Raw genomic sequence first — 17,887 nt, 5'->3', positions numbered from 1 at the left:
AACAGGAAAATGGGAAAGAACATAAACACAGATGACACCTTACAAAAAAGGAAATCCAAATGTACTACAAACATATTAAAAGGGGCCAGCGCTGTGGCTAAGTGGTTAAGTTCACGCACTCTTAAGCGTGATGCTGAGGTGGCATCCCACATGCCACAACTAGAAGGGCCCACAACTAAAATATACAACTACGAACTGGGAGGCTTTGGGAAGAAGAAGGAAAAATAACAAAAAAATTAAAAATAAACATATTAAAAGATGCTCAATCTCACTAATATCCAAGGAAATGCAAATTAAAACAACAAAGATATCAATGCACAACTACTAGACTGACAAAAGTTCAATATCTGACAACAGCACATATTAGTAAGGATTCAGAAAACAGAAATTAATAAAACCAATTTACAAAGCAATTTGGGAATATCTGGTAAAGTTGATATATCTTAAGCAATTTTGCTTATAGGAATATAACCTAGAGAAACTATCATACACGTGCATAAGGAAACATGATTAAGGGTGTTCACTCCAGACTAAAAGAAAAGAAAAGAAATTTAGTAGGAGAATGGGTATACTGTGGTATATTCATACAATGAAATACTCCATAGTACTTAAAATGAATCAACTAGAAAATCTGCACGTTATCACAGAGCGGTTAAAACTTAAAATAGAGGCTGCCCCGTGGCCAAGTGGTAAAGTTTGCGCGCTCCGCTTCAGCGGCCCAGGGTTTCACTGGTTCGAATCCTGGGCACTGATATGGCACTGCTCATCAAGCCACGCTGGGGCAGCGTCCCACATGCCACAACTAGAAGGACCCACAACTAAAAATACACAATTATGTACCGGGGGTATTTGGGGAGAAAGAAAAAAAAAAAGATTGGCAAATGATGTTAGCTCAGGTGCCAATCTTTAAAAAAAAACCTCAAAATAAAGTTGAGTGAAAAAAGTAGGCTGCAGAATAACATCTACTCTATAATACCATTTATGTTACGTTTTTAAACATACAAAACAATGCTATATATTGTTTATCAATATACAATTCATATTGATAAACAATATATAGCTAAAGTATTAAAATATGAAGGGGAATTATAAACAGCCAAGTTTGGATAGCAGTTACCTCTGTGATGGGAGGAAGAGAAGGGAAGAAAAGGAATGAACACAGAAGGGGTACAAAGGGGTCTTAATTTTATCTACAATGCTTTTTATCTTTAAAAAATATCTACAGAAAATTCAGCAAAATACTAACATTTGTTAGTTTGAGCAGTGAGTACAATTTTCTCAGTACTCTTCAACATGCTTGGAAAAAATAATTTTTAAACAGGCTTTTGGTCAAATGAACACAGATGTACCAGGCAGCAAGAGAAAAATATTTATCTCTTTTTGGAACCAACATTTGTAAAACTATTCTACTAATGTCTCTCTGGGGTCTAACCCCCTCAGTGTGATAGAACCTTTCAAGTATTTTGGCACAAACCTGCTGTACGGTTGAGTCTTCTTTTCCCTAACAAGATCTGTTTCATAAAATGATGCTGAAGATACTAGAAATCCTGGCTATGTGGATACCAGTGATCTATCAACCAACACAATCAATGTGCCATCCCCCACCCACATCAGCGTAGTTTAAAAATCTTTTATAACTAAATTATTCCCAAATCATTCTTAAGTTTCACCACAAGTCTCTACGAAAACTTAGACTACAAATGCCAACAGCTAAAAAACGCAAAATTACATCTCTTTCTAGTTTTTTTTTTTAAAGATACGCCCTGAGCTAGCATCTGCTGCCAATCTTTCCCTTTATTTTCTCCTCCCCAAAGCCCCAGTGCATGTCTGTATATCCTAGTTGTAAGTCCTTCTAGTTCTTCCACATGAGCTGCCGCCACAGCATGGCAAATGACAGACAGGGGGTGTGGTTCCACAACCAGGATACAAACCCGGGCCACTGAAGCAGTGAGAGCACCAAACCTTAACCACTAGATCATCAGCCTGGCTCGCTCTCTCTCTAATTTTAACATAATTTTCCCTCGCAATCCTATATTCTTCAGTCCCACACACCCAATGGGGACTCAGTACAAGTACTCCACATAGGTACAGTGTTTCTGGATCTTCCGATCCTGGGCAGATTTATGTGACTCAGATAGCACTGAGGGAGTGTCTTAATTAGTGCCAAGGAGAACCGAGCATGGAACTTTGCTTAACCAGCAATCTAGGATGCAAGCTCCTGAAAGAAAGAGGACAATGACTTTCCATCCAAGCATGATGAGTACATCAAACTGAAAATGATGCCCAGGAACAAGCAGTTCGAGAGAGAAGAATTCAAATAAAACTGGCTTTATAGCAATCAAAGTTCTGCAGACCCAATGACAGCCCATCTGTTTTTGCTCTATTTTCTGACTCAGTAAAAAGTACCTTAAAGAGTATCCTTGTCCCTTCTCCTCAAAATAACTATGGAGAACACTACTCAAGTCCTATGAAAATCTTGAGTTTTAAGTATTACCCATTGGGTGTTAGTGTATGTGTGTCTCTCTCTCTGTGGGGTCTCTACGTTTTTGTGTGAGTCTGTGTGGGACGTCTCTGTGTGTGGGAAGGGTCTGGATAGAGGGATCGTGAGGGGTTCTGCTGTATGTGAGGGATCACTGTGTGTCTGTCTTTACATCTCTGTGCCTGTCTGCGTTTCTATGTCTCTATGTCTATCAAGTATTTGATTACAAGTTTTATAAGTTTTATTATAGATGTCTACCCTTCCACAAAACCCTAAAATGAATTTCTTACTTCTCTACTCTGAGGTTTCATAGAAGAGAAACATGAAATAAGACCAACTGCTAAGTCAACATTATTCAACAATGAGTAAGAAACTGAGGTTCTGGTGGGTATACATTAGTAGAGAACCAGAGTTACCTGAGATTGTGCATTTCTAACAAGCTCCCTGGTGTTGCCAATGCTTCTGGTCATGGACCAGCTTGAGTGGCAAGGATCTAAAAGATTCCAAACTACTGCCTCTACCTATAATTAGATTTCCCATGATAGATTTTCCGAAGCATCCTCTTACTGACATGTGTATCAGATCAGCTTGAGTGTTATACACCTGACTGTAAATTAGAATTTATCATTTTGTTTTAAATATGAGTCTCTTGTGAGTTTGGCTTGAACGAGCCAGTCCTAAAAGATGAATGATCTCTAGGTGTACTAAAAATGTGAATTTCTGGATTTGCAAAGCTGGAACATGGAAACCTCACAAAGGTTCTACTACATTGTGAAGCCTCCTGGGTGGACAACCAACTAGTTTCCCTAATGTGATACACCTCGATTTCAATGCTGATCTCTTCAAACTGCAACAATTCCTGCTTCCAGTATTGCTCATATCAAACTATACTGTATTTACTTATTTCCATATCTACATTCCGTACTCTCTCCTTGAGGGCAAGAATGATACTCTGCTGCTGTAATAACTCTATCTCTTATCAGTGTTTAGCACACAACACATAAATGGTTTTTGCACAAAAGAAGCTCACAATGTGTCAGGAGAGATTATTAGACAAGTATCCAAAAGTAGTAAAGTTCTTCTCTATTTCTATAATACAGCCCAGCAGAGACCCTAAAAAGGAACTAGCATTAGCATCTATCCCTCGTAGAAACAATAGACATGAATGTAGTAAAAAATTCCTGTTCCATTTCTGTCTCCCAAAGCAAAGTGACTCAAGACTAAACTCAGTCAAGCTCTATCCAACAAAGCTTTGTTGAAGAAGACACTTTATCTACCTGCCAGGAAAAGAAGTCCTTCTTTAACTTGGAGCAGGCAATGTCAACTTTGAAAGGCAGATACACACAACTATCTAATCAGGGCAAAAATTTCTCTGACTACTGTCTCATCACACATACTCAATTCTTGGCAACGTCTTAAAAAAAAATCAGATTTCATTTTGGAAAAGGACCACACAGTACTACATTTTTCCAACTTAGAATTTAACTGCAGAAGGTAAGTTCCTCTGCAGACCACTGTTGCACAGGATATATATTTGAGATATCGCTAAGGCTCCAATGTCTTTTTTTTTAATGATTTTTATGTTTTTAAAAAAAATTTTATTGATTGATTTATTTTGTGAGGAAGATTAGCCCTGAGCTAACATCTGCCATCAATACTCCTCTTTTTGCTGAGGAAGACTGGCGCTGAGCTAACATCTATACCCATCTTCCTCTATTTTATATGTGGGATGCCTGCCAAAGCATGGCTTGATAAGCAGTACATAGGTCTGCACCCAGGATCTGAACCAGCGAACCCCAGGCTGCTGAAGCAGAGCACACAAACTTAACCGCTATGCCACCAGACTGGCCCCTCCAATTTCTATCAAAAAATAATCTATACCCACTAAACAATAATAACTATGTTTACTTACAAACAATAAGTAGAATTTGCTAAAATAGCAGTGCTTCTATGAATAACTCATTATAAGCACTAAGTTGGTACTACCAAAATGGCAAATTTTAGTGTCATTCTTGACTTAGATAACAGTCGGGGCTGGCCCCATGGCTGAGCAGTTAAGTTCGCGCACTCCGCTGCAGGTGGCCCAGTGTTTCGTTGGTTCAAATCCTGGGCACAGACATGGCACTGCTCATCAAGCCACGCTGAGGCAGCATCCCACATGCCACAACTAAAAGGACCCACAACGAAGAATATACAACTATGTAGCGGGGTGCTTTGGGGAGAAAAAGGAAAAAAAAAATCTTTAAAAAAAAAAATAGATAACAGTCTTCAATCAAAAGTGACTTCTACATGTCTAGCTAAAACTTAAGAAAGAAAAACAGTTAAGGAGGACAAGTTAAAGAGAAAGAAAGAGAGTACAAACCCGAAAAAGTAAAACGTTAAATTTTATTTGGGGACAAACAGTTCTCTTACATTACAAATAGCCCCTATCTTACACTACAAACAAAAATAAATCCCAGATGGATTGAAGACCAAAACAGAATAAACACAACCATTAAAACAGTTGAAGAGGGGCCAGCCCGGTGGCACAGTGGTTAGGTGTGCATGTTCTGCTTCGGCGGCCCAGGTTTCGCTGGTTCGGATCCCTGCTACGGACATGGCACCACTTGGCACACCATGCTGTGGCAGGCGCCCCACAGATAAAGTAGAGGAAGATGGGCATGGATGTTAGCTCAGGGCCAGTCTTCCTCAGCAAAAAGAGGAGGACTGGCAGCAGTTAGCTCAGGGCTAATCTTCTCAAAAGAAAAAAAAACAGTTGAAGAAAATATAAAAGAATTTGTTTATAAACCTGGGGTTGGAAAGGCCATTCTAAGACACAAAATGTTTAAGCCATAAAGGAAAAAACTGGCCAATCTGACTACATAAAAACTTTTAAAATCATAAAGTTATAAGTCAACAAGAAATAGAGTAGGAAAAAATATTTGCAACATATACACAAAAAATTAATATCCAGAACATACAAAGAATTCCTACAAGCTGACACGAAAAAGACAAGTCAATAGGAGGGCAAGGACCTTTATGTTGTTCACTGCTATATCCCCAGCACTGGGCACATTGTAGTCACTCAATAAATATTTGTTAAGGAACTGGCAATTACAAGAAAAAGAAAATAAATTGCCAATATATGCATGAAAATATTCTCAGCCTCATTATAAGTGGGAAAAATGCTAATAAAAACACCAGGGTCAGCCTAGTGGTGTAGTGGTTAAGTTTGCACACTCCACTTCAGTGGCCCAGGGTGTATGGGTTCAGATCCCAGGCACGGACCTACACACTGCTCATCAAGCTATGCTGTGGCAGCATCCCACGTACAAAATAGAGGAAGACCGGCACAGACGTTAGCTCAGGGCCAATCTTCCTCAAATAAATAAATAAATAAATAAATAAAAATAAAAATAAAAATATCCACTATTGGTGAAGGTTTTGTGAAAGGGTTGTCTTGTATATAGTTCGCTGATGTGTAAAATGGTACTACATTTTTGAAGGCAACATGACATTATATATCAAGTTCAAAACGTGGATATCTTTCAACTCCAAAATTCTACTTTTAGGTATCTATCCTAGAGAAACACTTATACATGTACACAAAGAGAATGCATGCAGATAGTTACTACAGTACTCTATAAAGAAAAAAATTAAGTGTACATCAAGAGAAGAATGGTTTAATAAATAATAATGGTATAGACTTTGGAAATCAATTCAGCAGTTAAAAAGAATGAGATAGAGATATGCGTAGTGATATGTAAAAAGCTCCAAGACATGCTGTTAAGTGAAAAAAGCAACCTGTAAAACAATGTATTTATAGTGTTTTTATTTATGTACAAGTTATTATAAATCTATAAATTTCTCTATGTATCAATATAAATGTAAAGTCAGAGAAAAAGGTCAAAAAGATAAATTGATAGCAAAGGTCACCTCTAGGGAGGGGAATGAGACCAGCTAAAGGCCAAGGAAGGACTCTGCTTTATTAGATTGAATTATTTCACAAGAATATATTCAAGTATTACTTTTGTAATTAAAAACAATTTTTTTAAAGAAAAATACTATAAACGCATTTTACTGATATGAAGAAAACAAGGAGAACATATTTTGGGGATTGGACAGGGAGATAAAAAATGCCATTTTGGATATCTTAGTTTTGAAGTTCAACTATAAGCAGGCAGTTGTACACGCCCAAGATTGGCATTTAGAAGAGGGATCCTGGCTAAAGAAATAATTTGAGGAGTTGCTGGTATATAGATGATATTCAAAGGCATAGCAATGACTTAGGGAGAAAACACAATGGAAAGAGCAGAGGGCCCCAGATCAAGTAGAAAGAGCCAACAAAGAAGACTGAGGAGTGGCAGCCAGAGAAATAAGAGGAAAACTGGTAAAGAGCAGTGTCATGGAAGCCAAGAGAAGGGAGTGTTTTGGTAAAAAGTTGGTGCCAAAAGAAAAAAAAGTTGGTGTCAAATGCTGCCAAGAGGTCTGATATGGTGAGGGCTGGGGGGGAAAAAAGATAGCAATGTTTCCCAATCCGATGCACATTAGCAACTTTAACAAGAGAGCTTTGTCTGGGTCAGAGCATTGGAGTAGGAGTGGGTTAAAGAGTTGAGGGAAAGAAAAAAATGTGTATATAGCACGTACTGAAAACTCCTTTAAGAAGCTTAGCTGTGAAAGGGAGTAGTAGAAAGACAGGATCATAGCAGAAAGATACAGGGGTCAGAAGGCAGAGTTTTCCAAATGGGAGAGATTAGAGCAAGTTGGAATAGTAGGAAAGGCTGTAGTAGAAAGAGGAAGTAACCAAAGGAAGTACTTTAAGAAGACAGGAGAGGGGCTGGCCCCGTGGCCGAGTGGTTAAGTTCGCGCGCTCCGCTGCAGGCGGCCCAGTGTTTCGTTGGTTCGAATCCTGGGCGCGGACATGGCACTTCTCATCAGACCACGCTGAGGCAGCATCCCACATGCCACAACTAGAAGGACCCACAACGAAATATACAACTATGTACCGGGGGGCTTTGGGGAGAAAAATAAAATCTTTAAAAAAAAAAAAAAAAAGAAGACAGGAGAATGTGATTAGAGCAGCTGTGGAGGGACTGGTCTTGATAGAATGAAGGATACTTCTTCTAACATAACAGGTGGGAAGGAGAAAAAGATGAGCCCCAGATGCAAGTAAGTTTATACAAAACTTGGGGGGTACAAAAAGGAGGGAATTACCTTTTGGTGGTTTCTGTTTTTATAATAGACTATAAAGCATATCACTGGTTTAAAAAGAACACATGTGGGGCCAGCCCTGTGGCCAAGTGGCTAAGTTTGCACATTCCACTTCGGCAGCCCAGGGTTTCACCGGTTCAGATCCTGGGCATGGGCCTCCCACGGCTCATCAGGCCATGCTGAGGCAGCGTCCCACACAGCACAGCTAGAAGGACTTGCAACTAGAAAATACAACTAGGTACTGGGGAGCTTTGGGGAGAAGGAGGAAAAGAAAAAGACTGGCAACATAGGTTAGCTCAGGTGTCAATCTTAAAAAATATACATATATGTGAGATTAGAAATAAATAGAGATGGTATGAAATAGTCATTTGCAGTGAGTGGTAAAGTGAACTTACTAGAGAAATGTATAACATTGCTAGGCAATGATGATTACACATACGAGGCTATGGTTATGAATTTATAGTGACATCAATCTGCCTGGTTTTCTGATTTTCTCTAGCAACTCTCTGCTCCAACAATGCAAGCAACTAAGAAGGCAGATGGTTGGGTTCAACCAGTACATCACTCAGAGTTCCACAAACAGCAGAAGTCAACTCTGGCTGAATTAACAGAAAAAGAATTTACAGAAAGGATATGAGGTAGCTTTCAGAGCAGAGAACCTGCTTCAGGGCTACACAGCTAAAAAACACCACCCAAAATCATACACAGAAGAGGCCTGGCAGATGTCATGATTACAAATGCCAAGCAGGAGATGCTGCAGCTTGGGTTGCACCATTATGTTCTGGATACAGGGGCCACACTAACAGCACCCCCAATGTTGCCTCTGTTACTTGATCTTGCTGCCTGAGGCTGACGCAGCATAAGGATGTGCTGATAAGGGAGGGACAAGTTGTAGAGAACACGGTGAAAAGATTTTGGGGGATTGGATCAGCTGAGAAGATGAAGAGAGTAGTAAAAGAATGAGTATTAGGAAGATAATGGATGACTGGACATCACATAGAGACCGAGGTAAACAGCGATATGAGGTATGGTGGTTTAGTCTTCCCCTCCAAAAGGGTGCACAGAGCGGCCTTAGCAGCAGCCTACATGCAGTAGCTTAAGCAGATTTCACATGGGATTTTGGTCAGAAAAGTAGGGGGTTGGCAGTGTGGCAAGGCCTCCCACTGTTGCTATTGGCAGTGTTTCATCTCACTAATCCCAAAGGCATCACAGGTTGGCAAAGCCACAAGCAAATTAATTATCCTCTTTGAGCTTATATTTTCTCATCTGTGAAAAAAGATAATTTTCATCTGATAAAGTTATGATTAAATGAGATGAGAGAGAGAGAGATGCCTAGCAGACAGTAGGTATTCAGTAAACGGTAGCCATAACTGAAGAGTTATAACTGAAGTCAAGAGAAGAGTTTCCAAGAAAAGGTAGTCAACAGTATCAGATCTTTTAGAGTGATCAAAAGGGTTCACAATAGAGCATTGCAGAAGATAAGTTTGCAGGGAAGATGAAGCCAGTTTTAGTCTCAGGTTAACTTTCAATGTCAGCTTTGCAGTATTCAGAAGGGCTTTAAGGAAAAGCCTGATATATAGTCAGAAACTCCACCAGTAGCTCTAAAACCTGTGTACCCTTCCTTAACATAAGTACTGAGCTAAGAAGAACCAGGTGCCCCAAACAGACACATTTCTACGGCTAGACCCTTGAAAAAAAGAATAGGAAATTACAAGCTATTAATGCAGCGTCCAAGGGGGAAAATGGCTAATTGAATTGTTGTAGAATATAGTTGTAGAAGAGGGAGACTGAAAATCATATACATGATATGTCTTAAGTCATTTAATCAAAAATAGTTTTAGACTTAGAACTGTTACAGAAGAAATTTCAATCCACCGCTTTCTCCTCTGCTCAGCTTTCACTGAATCTCAGGCCATAGGTCATTTAGACTATAAAAAGCTCCTACAGTGGGCCAGCCCCACGGCCGAATGGTTAAGTCTGCAGGCTTGCTTCGGCAGCATGGGGTTTCGCCAGTTCGGATCCTGGGCGCAGACATGGCACGGCTCATCAGGCCATGCTGAGGCGGTGTCCCACATAGCACAACCAGAAGGACTTACAACTAGAATATACAACTATATATTGGGGGGCTTTGGGGAGAAGAAGGGAAAAAAAAAAGAAGAAAGAAAAAAGCTCCTACAAATTCTACAGAAACCTGATCAAATTTACTAAACTCTTATTGGGTAAATGGAATTTCAGCTCCTCTAATTGTGCCTATCACCTGAACGTGATGGCACAGCAGAGGGCCAGGGCAACTACCAGGACTATTCTCCCATTCACCTCAGTTGTACCTCTCTGAAGTATTTAAGCAAGAACTACCATGAAAGAAACTACGTATTTTTAATAAACTCAACTTGACAACAGTCTGAATAAAGATTCCAAAAATCTCTCCTTTGTTTTTCTTTCATTGTAGGGGAGAGGATCACTTTCAAGGAAATGATATAATAAACTCACTCTCCCTTTTTCATGAACTATCCATTTCTTGAATTAACTGGACACTAAGGACCCAAGTAGTCTTCCTTAAGACGTAAAATACAGAATTGCAACTTCAGCACTGAGCAACCCCCTAAAAAAACACTTAATGTTCAATCTCTCCCAGGTCCAAGGAGAACAGAATTCACAAATTATGCTAATATAGGGGCCAGTAGAGGAAGTAAAGTAAAGTAAAGTAGAGGAAGATGGGCACAGATGTTAGCTCAGGGCCAGTCTTCCTCAGCAAAAAGAGGAGGATTGGCAGATGTTAGCTCAGGGCTAATCTTCCTCAAAAGAAATAAATAAAGTTAAACCTTTGAAAACAAAATAAAACAAAACAAATTATGCTAACATAAAATAAGGGCTGCTTTCTCAGAAAATTCATAAATATTTGGTAAATGTATGGTTAGACATTAAATAAGTTCAATAAATAAAAAGAAACTACCTGTTAGTGAGATAAAAACATCCACAAAAAATAAACAGATTAACTAAGATTTAAAAGGTTCAATCTGAGCTTTGAACAGAGAAATACTTCAACTGAAAAGAAACAAGAGTTTGAGCTTTGGAGTCCAACACATTTGAGTTCTGTTAGCTCCATCACATTGCTAAATGTATAACCTTGAGACAAATTCCTTAATCTCTTCAACCCTCAGCTTCCTCAATAAAACAAGGATAACACTACCTATCCCTGAGAGTTCTTAAAAGGACTAAATAAAATAGTATATATAAGGCTCTAATACAATGCCTGGTACACAGCAGGAATGCATAACAGTATGCTGCCCCCTCTAATTTTCAAAAAGTTTAATTCTCTAATTGATTCATAGAGATAGTGGGACTTAAAAAACAGGGAAAACTTGTTAGTTGGACAGGAAGGAGGAGCATATTCCTCAGGCACTCCAGATTTATTTATAACTTTGAAAATAAGAATAAATTTCTCAGATTATCAGTAAATTACTAATGTGAAAAAGCATCATAGATCTTGAAATGCTTTTCTATACAGTCATGCACCACATAACAACATTTTGGTCAATGATGGACTGCATATACAACCATGGTTCTGTAAGATTAGTATCATATAGTCTAGATGTGTAGTAGGCTATACCATCTAGGCTTGTGTAAGTACACTTTACGATGTTCACACAACCATGAAATCGCCTAACAACACATTTCTCAGAACATATCCTTGTCGTTAAGCAATGTCCAACTGTATATAAGATATTCTTCTCCTCCTTTTTACAATTTTACAAAGAATTTTACAATTCTTTGAGGTTCTACATTTGTACAATTTTTTTCCATCCTCCTCTTAAAGCCCTGACTCAGACCCTCCTTACTTTGGTTTGGGGATGACCAACGCGTTACTCCAGACAGACATACCTTAGAGTTCACTGAATATTCTGAAAGACTTCTGGGAGAAAGCCAGAATCCAGCAACTAAGAAGTTAGAAAGAATTGGTGTGGCATAATGAAAAGAATATGGTCTATGGAAACAGGCAAAGGTTTAAGACAGAGGTTTAAGTCCTACTTCTGCGACTTTCTAGATGTATAACCTTGGCCAAGGCACTTTACCTCTCTGGACCTCATTTCCTTATCTATAACATGGAGATAATGCCACCTATACTGGTGTGGTGTTGTCAGGATTAGAAAAATGCCTAAAACAATTCCTGGCATATAAAAGGCCAATTAATGGTAACTGTTATTAGGGTCAATCTGCCAATTGCCTTTCTGAACATAGTACAGGGCTGTACTTTGCTAACTGGCAAAAACGAGTCATACTGCTCCCACATTCCCATGCCTATACCCAAAAGGTTCCATTTGAGTAATCTATAATTAAACAAATCAAGAGCTTAGGAATTCAGGGCAAGAAAGCACTAACATGGCTCAACTCATTCTCCGCTGACAGCAACAAAGCCAGTGCAAGGTTAATACGTGTGCCAAGAAAAAATAAAGAATCTGCTTGAACATAGTCATTATTGATACTGACGTAAGCACAAAGTAGTTGCGGTTCTTGGGCTCGCAGCCTTATTTTCAGAAAGTTTTAACTTCTCTGAAATAAATCCTCTCCTGCCTTGTTTTCCCTGCTGTGCTATGACATTCCTATTAACCTGTATTTTCAAGAATTCAGGGAAGAAATCCTCTCAACTATTACTCCTGCATTCACTGTGGAACTTATCTTCTCATTTCACAAATCACTTCTTACAGAGATTTTTGGTTTGTTGGGTTCACTTGATGTGAGCTTATGAAGAAAGATGCTATATACAAATATATCATAGCCATGATGACAAGATCTAGTCCCCAGAGCACCACAAGTTACAAAGATAAGATGTGACTGAATAACCTGCACACCATATGTTCATTCTTACTAACTACTGTACTTGGGAATTCCGACTTTCATAAAAAGTTTATTTCCCTTCTGTGGCTGAGCAAAGTAAGAAAACTAAGGAAGCTGATGACAGATACATAAATGCATTAAGGGAAACCATCAATGGAAATGTGACTTAAGATAAAAAAGCTTGTGTGTGACAGTTACAAAACAAAAGCAACAGTCAACAATTACACAGCCAAAGGCAGGTATTTCAAATCCCTAGTACCCCCCCCCCCACACACACTGGAAAAAAAGCAAAAGGGAGTCAAGGTCAGAATGATTATTTAAATAAACAATCTAAGAATCAAGAAAGGCTCAACAAACAAAAATATCACATTGCAGTCCCTTGGTGAGGTGACTTTCAACTTGGGGAAAAAGGGCAGTCTCACGCACTTATTATAATTTAGCCAATTTAATATCAAGAAAGTAAAAGACTCTGTCCCCAGAAAGTAGCTTGGCAATGCCTTTAGTTGTGTCATACAGCTGCATCCTTGCCCAGAGCTTCACTTGCTTAACTTTCAGCAGAGAAGTTGTTTTTTCGGTTGCAATTAACATTGTAAGGCAAGCTTAGCCCTGTCTTCCATAGCCTTGAGGCTGCTGAGTAAATCTAGAATCATAGAACTTACATTTTGATGCAGGAAAAACAGGAAGGAGGTGGTTCAACAACAAGGAAAATAATCAAGAAGTACATGTAGAATTAAGAAAAACAGATTGATACACTGGCCTGTGGTTTTCTAACTTCTTTATATAGAATTTATTGAATTGTATGTACCTTTCAGAGAAGGTCATCGTGGCATCCACTTAAGCTATGATGGGAGGAGAAATAAAATAAAATCAATTCTTAATAATAATAGCTATCCTTTTTTAAGCTCTTACTTATATGTGCCAAGTTCAATGCTAAAGCTCTCTACAAATATTTCTAATCCTCAATGGTATTGCCATCCTCATTTTATAGAAGAGGAAACTTAGAGTCAGAGAATTTGGAAATTACCCAAAAGCTAGTTAGTGAGGGTACTAGGATTCAAATCCAGGTCTGCCTGACTGTAAATCTCATGTTCTAAAAGTAATTTGTTAAACATTCTTGCCCTCAAGAAATCTAATCAAATTACAGATTTTATACAAAAAGACCCTTAGTCACAGGGAAAAGATCTGGCCAAAGTTATAAAGCAACTCAACTAGTCAGAAATATGTTTCAGATTTCCAGACTCATATCCAGGTACTACCAGCACTGATGCCTGTCCTGCCTCTCTTTCCTCCTATAATTCCTCCCAAAGGAGTTTCATATTGCAAATGACAAGAACACTGTTCTTTTGCATCATTAAGAAAATTCTTTCAGTCTTGCCTCTGACATCGTTTGTTTATCACCTATATTTGGGTAATTAGAATGAAAGGGTTATCTGTTTCAGACCTTAATCATGAGACTATTACAAGCAAAAGTTAGGCTGGTTCCAATCCAGCCGAGTTCTACAGCAAAACCCATATAGACTTTACACCACTTTATTGCTGTTCTGAGAACGCAATTAAAAATCATTCGCAACAATAAACATAAATCACTGTGTTCGGAACATGTTGTGCCTTGGAAATTAGAGCCATCATCTCTTTTTATACGACCCACATCTCAGTCTTTTCCAGTATTTGCCTGTTTTTTCTGTGCTGATTCAGCTTTATGAGAAGAGAGACACCCCAGGGAGAGCCACTGTAAGAGTAACATGAGAGTATCACACATCCAGGCACTCTTACTCCTTGGTGTTCTGAGGTTACTGCCTCTTCAAAACTATGTCTGAAAGAAGGTGACAGCTGAGACAGAAAGCCCCACTAGGCTCGCCTTTCCTAAAAGTAGAAGCATTTTTTCCTAACACTTTGAGATCATAGTAAAGGAACCAATAGAACAATCATTCTCTTCATACACAGTCTAACAATCCTGGTGACCAACTATTGAGCAGAGAGGACAAACCCCAGAGAAAAGAGTAAAGAGAATCTCTCCATCACCCTTCTACATTCAGAGAAGATGCCAGGATACTGCAGTACGTGGAATGATGAGCACAGCATCAGTACTGCTCGGTGGAAGCGAGTGGCCACAGAAAGGCAGAAAGTCATCATCTGCACAGAAACCAGACAACTGAGAATTCCAATGCGAGGGAACTACTGCTTACTCGTTCTCCAAATAGAAAAGATCTGTCCCCGCTTTTTGCTGGGGGAACTCTCACAAGCAGTAAGGTTTTTCTAAGCCATCGGGGTGTTCTCCCCGGATAGTCTGAAAAACAACACACGAGAGTATGTCGGGGGCGTAGGGAGTAGTATTAGGTGCCTCTCCTCCTCCTGCCTATTCCAAGTAGTAGGGGAGAGCGCTCCCTCCACGCTATCCACAGCGAAGTACTGGAGGGCCACCCGGACACTGCGCTCCCCAGCACTGGGGCCGGGTGGGGGCATCTCTCGGAGACCGGGTGTGAGGGGAGAACGGGTCTCTCTGCTCCCACGATCGGAAGGGAGGGCGTGGAGGGTGGTGCCGCCGAGCCGAGAGGATCTGCCGTCCCCCTCCCTCCCTCTCCGCGAGAGGCAGCCTGGCCCCAGTACCTTCTTGACTGTGCGCGGCGCCTCGGTGACGGTGCCGTCGGGGCTGACCAGGGCCTCGCCGCCGTCGCGGTGCCGCTGGTGCTGGTGATGAGGGTCGCTGCGCTTCATGGCCGACGCCTGAGGCACTTTCCCGGCGGCAGGGCTGAGAGCGGCGGCGGCGGGCCCCGAGCCCGGGCCAGGGGCCGGGGGCCGCTCGCCAGCGGGAGCTGGAGCCTCAGGGTCCCCGCCGCCCGCCGCGGGGGCCATGGCGCTCACGGCCGCCGTGCTCAGTGCCAGCTGCGGCTGCGCCTCGGAGGAGCTCAGGTCCTTCAGCTCCACCTCAGGCACCTTCGCGGCAGCCGCTGCTGACACGACCTGCACCGACATCACCGCCTCCACTGCAACCGCCGGCTCCGGCTCCGGCTCCAGCTCCTGCTCGGCCCCGCCTCCCGCCTCCCTTCCCCTTCCCTCCCCCATTCCCCCACTCCTCCCCTCCATCGCCTCCGCTCCCACCCCCTTCCTCCGCCTGCCCGCCCGCCAGCCAGCCCCGGCCTCTCCCGGCCCCACTCCGCCCCGCCCCAACCCTACCCTGTCCGGCCCGGCTCGCGCGCGAGGCGCCACGGAACCTGTAGTGCGCTTGCTCCGCGCCGCACGCGGCGAGGAGACACTGGGACCTCAGCCCCCGACCTACACTGCGCGCTGCCGGGGGCGGGACCCGCGATGCCTCCTGGGAAATGTAGTCCTAGGGGAGAAGAGAAGGGGCTCTAGGGCCCGCGACTAACGGAAAGGAAAGGAGAGAGAATGGGTGACACGACGAAGGGGATGAGGAAGACAAGTCTCCAGAGGAATTGTGACTTCCGGAGAGGGGACGCCAGAAACCCTAGGGTTAGGAAGGTCTGGGAGGAATGACTCTCCACGCTGACAGCGTGAATTTCCTCCATGTGTGCGCTTCTGCGATCATGTGAGCCGGCGTTTAAAGGAAAAGCGCCTGCGTCACGTGAGGAGAGCGCCGGCCTCGGGCTTAAAGTGGCTTATTTTTTTTTGCTTCTGTGGAGTCGGGAGCGTAACACCTTTCTCAACTTTAATGGCTTTGGTTTTAGAAGGAATAAAATACGGCCTTGCCTGCTGTGGCGATTTCCGGCATATTCTGGGTTTGAAAGATTAAAATAAATCTAAAAAAGAAGTAGGTATCGCTAGGTCTAAATTTCAAGGCTAAGGAATTACACGTTGCCTTAAGCGAGGCCAAATCTTTTGACCTATTAATTCTAGTAGAGAAATAATATGAAATTCAGATAAATATATCAGCAGAAAGGAATATTAACTAAAATATGAATAGTGATTTCCTTAAGTGATGGGATTTGGGGTGATTTTTTAACTTACTTTGTACTTTTCTGTATTACTTTCAATTTTTACATTTATTTTAGAAAGTGTAAGTCCGAAGACACGTATGGCAGTTTTATTTTTCATGACAAAAAGGCATTTGAAACTAATGTCCAACAGTAGGAGAATGGGTACAGCCTTTAAAATTAATTTTGCCAGGGGCTGGCCCCGTGGCCGAGTGGTTAAGTTCGCGCGTTCCGCTACAGGCGGCCCAGTGCTTCATTGGTTCGAATCCTGGGCGCGGACATGGCACTGCTCATCAGACCACGCTGAGGCAGCGTCCCACATGCCACAACTAGAAGAACCCACAACGAAGAATATACAACTATGTACTGGGGGGCTTTGGGGAGAAAATGGAAAAAATAAAAAATCTTTAAAAAAAAAATTAATTTTGCCAAGAACTTTTTTTAATGATAAAGGGAAATAAATGCTTATGATAAAAATAGCAAGCTAAAAACAGGAGACCAAATTGCACGTTCCATAAGATTTTATGCGAAAAATACATTAAAATGCAGTCCACTCTAGGGGACAGATTATTAGGTAGGTTATTTCTTCTCTATTCTCAGAGAAACTGAGGCAAAGGGGATCTTAACAGTTTATGGTTGTTCAGAGAGTAAGAGATAGCCCTGACAACCCTGGAAGGCCACTGGACATCTAGTCTTTGGAGTAACTGTTTTTTCTCCGGCAAGGAGAGAGAGAATTCACCTGCCTTGGTGTCCTCCTTCCTTGTGCCACTGCTACCTTGGAAATCTGTTCATTTGTGGAGTTGTCCTGCCCTGCGTGGAGTCTTGTATCCTGGTCATCAAATTTGTGCCTAACAGTGTGTGTTGTAAAGCATCTGAGCACTGCCATTTCCACAAAGCTGGCAAGTCTGCCAGACACAAGGGTTTCTTAAGTTTTCTCTTCACACACTGGCTTTCAGAATTTCCTTCCTGTTATAAAGAACCAGCCCAGAGCTTCATCCTCCAGCTGTCGGAGCAGAGATTAGCAGCTCTATAACTGATTTCTTTCTTCCCCCTAATGCACAAGGGAGCTGCTGTACAGCCACCTGGCATGTGTCGGAGCTCATAGGCAGCAGCTGCCTACCTGGGCTGCCACTAGAATTGATGACTGAGGGGATGAATTAATTCTTCAGTGGGCTGTGGTTACAAAACTTAAGGAGTTGGAGCACTGGAAAGAAGCTGATATTCATTCTTTAGTTATCCAGGCACTATGCCCTGGTTTGGGCCAAACACCAAGGCACTCTCCTCACCCATTCTCAACTCCATCCTACGCACCTGCGGCTTCTGCCATCTTTTTTACTGAGGAACACCAGGCACAGTTGAAGATGGAAATACCATACTGGAAACAAGATGATTAAGCACAAGTTTATGAACTACTTAGATTATGAAATATTTAGTTTATGAAATAATTTAG

At 41.4% G+C, this 17,887-nt stretch overlaps 1 protein-coding gene across 5 annotated transcripts in view; it reads right to left on the bottom strand.

Annotated features, from left to right (window-relative positions):
* The window catches only part of AHCYL2 (adenosylhomocysteinase like 2), a 171,477-nt gene extending 155,938 nt beyond the window's left edge, over nt 1–15,539 (bottom strand). For 3 of the 5 annotated variants that reach the window (XR_011504470.1, XM_014854338.3, XM_014854339.3), the window contains exon 1: nt 15,113–15,539. Coding sequence is in view for 4 of the 5 variants with exons in the window: in XM_014854338.3 (XP_014709824.2) it covers nt 15,113–15,478 (366 nt within the window). In the remaining variant the exon portion in view is untranslated. The remainder of the gene's footprint in view (nt 1–15,112) is intronic. The other 2 variants (XM_014854340.3, XM_014854341.3) reach the window with 1 other exon arrangement.
* Between the last annotated feature and the right edge of the window lie 2,348 nt (nt 15,540–17,887).

This window comes from Equus asinus, chromosome 1, assembly GCF_041296235.1.
Source record: "Equus asinus isolate D_3611 breed Donkey chromosome 1, EquAss-T2T_v2, whole genome shotgun sequence".
NCBI lineage: Eukaryota > Metazoa > Chordata > Mammalia > Perissodactyla > Equidae > Equus > Equus asinus.
This window is presented reverse-complemented; position numbering and strand designations above follow the sequence as displayed.